This window comes from Antrostomus carolinensis, unplaced genomic scaffold, assembly GCF_000700745.2.
Source record: "Antrostomus carolinensis isolate BGI_N321 unplaced genomic scaffold, ASM70074v2 scaffold39800, whole genome shotgun sequence".
Taxonomy (NCBI): Eukaryota; Metazoa; Chordata; class Aves; order Caprimulgiformes; family Caprimulgidae; genus Antrostomus; species Antrostomus carolinensis.
In genome coordinates, this window is record NW_010289837.1 from 1,769 (window position 1) to 3,353 (window position 1,585).

At 44.2% G+C, this 1,585-nt stretch overlaps 1 protein-coding gene across 1 annotated transcript in view; it reads left to right on the forward strand.

Annotated features, from left to right (window-relative positions):
* Positions 1 to 1,585, forward strand: part of TRMT10A (tRNA methyltransferase 10A) — a 10,357-nt gene that overhangs the window by 827 nt on the left and 7,945 nt on the right. The window contains exon 2 of the mRNA XM_010171650.1: positions 462 to 624. Within this exon, the coding sequence (XP_010169952.1) occupies positions 462 to 624 (163 nt within the window). The remainder of the gene's footprint in view (positions 1 to 461; positions 625 to 1,585) is intronic.

The window sequence follows — 1,585 nt, forward strand, 5'->3', positions numbered from 1 at the left end:
TGACTGTTAAAGTTGCTGTCTCTGAACTGCCCGCTCCCATCCGGGGAACAGGGGGAAGAAGCAATTGCTTCAGAAGGATTTTGAAAAGCCTTCAGTGAAACAGGAGGTCAACTGCCTTCCACGTTCCAGTTCTAATACTGCAATTTTGGGAATCTTTTTGGTTTTCTGTTATGACACCTGACTCGGAGCACCCTTAAATCCATGAGATTCCCACTGTTGACTTTGTTGAGTTTGTGTCTGATGTCTGTCTTTGTAGGTATATACAGAACTTCACAAAGACAGGGGGTGTGTTTCATGCTGGTATCAGCCTAGCACAAATGCAGGCAACAGGATAAATTAACACTACCACAGTCGTGGGACACTCACCTTTATCATAGAAATATGGATTTATGTGCATAACATATACCTCAGCAGATTTCACAGTGCTTTTTAAAGATTTATTTGTTTGTTTGTTTATTTAGGCAGAAACGAAAAGAAAAACGCCAGAAGAGAAAACTAGAACGTCAGTCAAAATTGGACTCCAATAGTGAAGGGAATGACAGAAAGCGTATGCGAAGGGAAGCTGTTCCTAGTACACTTCGTCTCATTGTGGACTGCAGCTTTGATAACCTGATGGTGCTAAAGGTAAAAGAAACTTACCCATCACATACAAATGTTGAAAGGTTCTCCAGTGACAACACTGATGCAGCGTCAGAGCACAAAAACTGGAGAGCAGCTTTCAGAGGACAGTTTGCGTGTTTCAGGTTGTGATGACTGCCAGACCTGCTTACGTCAGTTGCTGAATTTTTTAGAGTTTGGAATGTACCTTTATATAAGCTTGCCAAAGATTTTGTTTGCCTTCATGGAGATGTGGTAAGTTGGTTTAACTCCAAAAACAGGAATATAGAAACAGTTTGTGCCTCGTGTTCACCACGAGGTTAGATGCAGTTCTGCCTCAAAGTGGTTTTGCTGCAAATGCCACATCCAGTGACTTTATCTTTCAAAGTGGACCTGAGGCTCCCAGCCATGTTAGCATGTATCTGTGGAAATAAGAATTTTGGGCATTATGAGGATACTGGGCTTTATCTCTCAGTCACATGAGAGGCAGTTGGGACAGGAGGACACTGTTCAACCCATCTCTAAAATTTTAGAATGGATGAAAGAACAGGTGAGATGTTCGCAGGATACGTAAATACGAGAAAGATCAGCATGATACCCAACCACCACTGGTCAGGATGCTTGGTGTGGTGTGTTGAGATCAAAACAGCTTTAACTCTACCAGGAAAGTGTGTTAATCTGCAGCCTCCTGTAAGAGAGTAGCCTTTGGTTTCTGAGGCAGACCTCTCACCTCCCTGTTACCCTGAGCCCTTCTACTGCTGCCAGGGACTTCACTGCCCTGCAAGAGTGCTTGAATTCAAACTTTTGCAAAGGGCACCTGGCTACACGTACAGCACTAGTAGAGGCTAGTGCTGCTCACTGCAAAATTCTGGGGAAGCTTCAGTTGGTGTTTTTGAACTTAGTTCCCTGAGGAGCCCTTCAGCAGTGCCCCAGAAGAGACCAGAGGACCACCTTGATAGTTTTGGAGATGCCAGCTGGGCATTTCCTG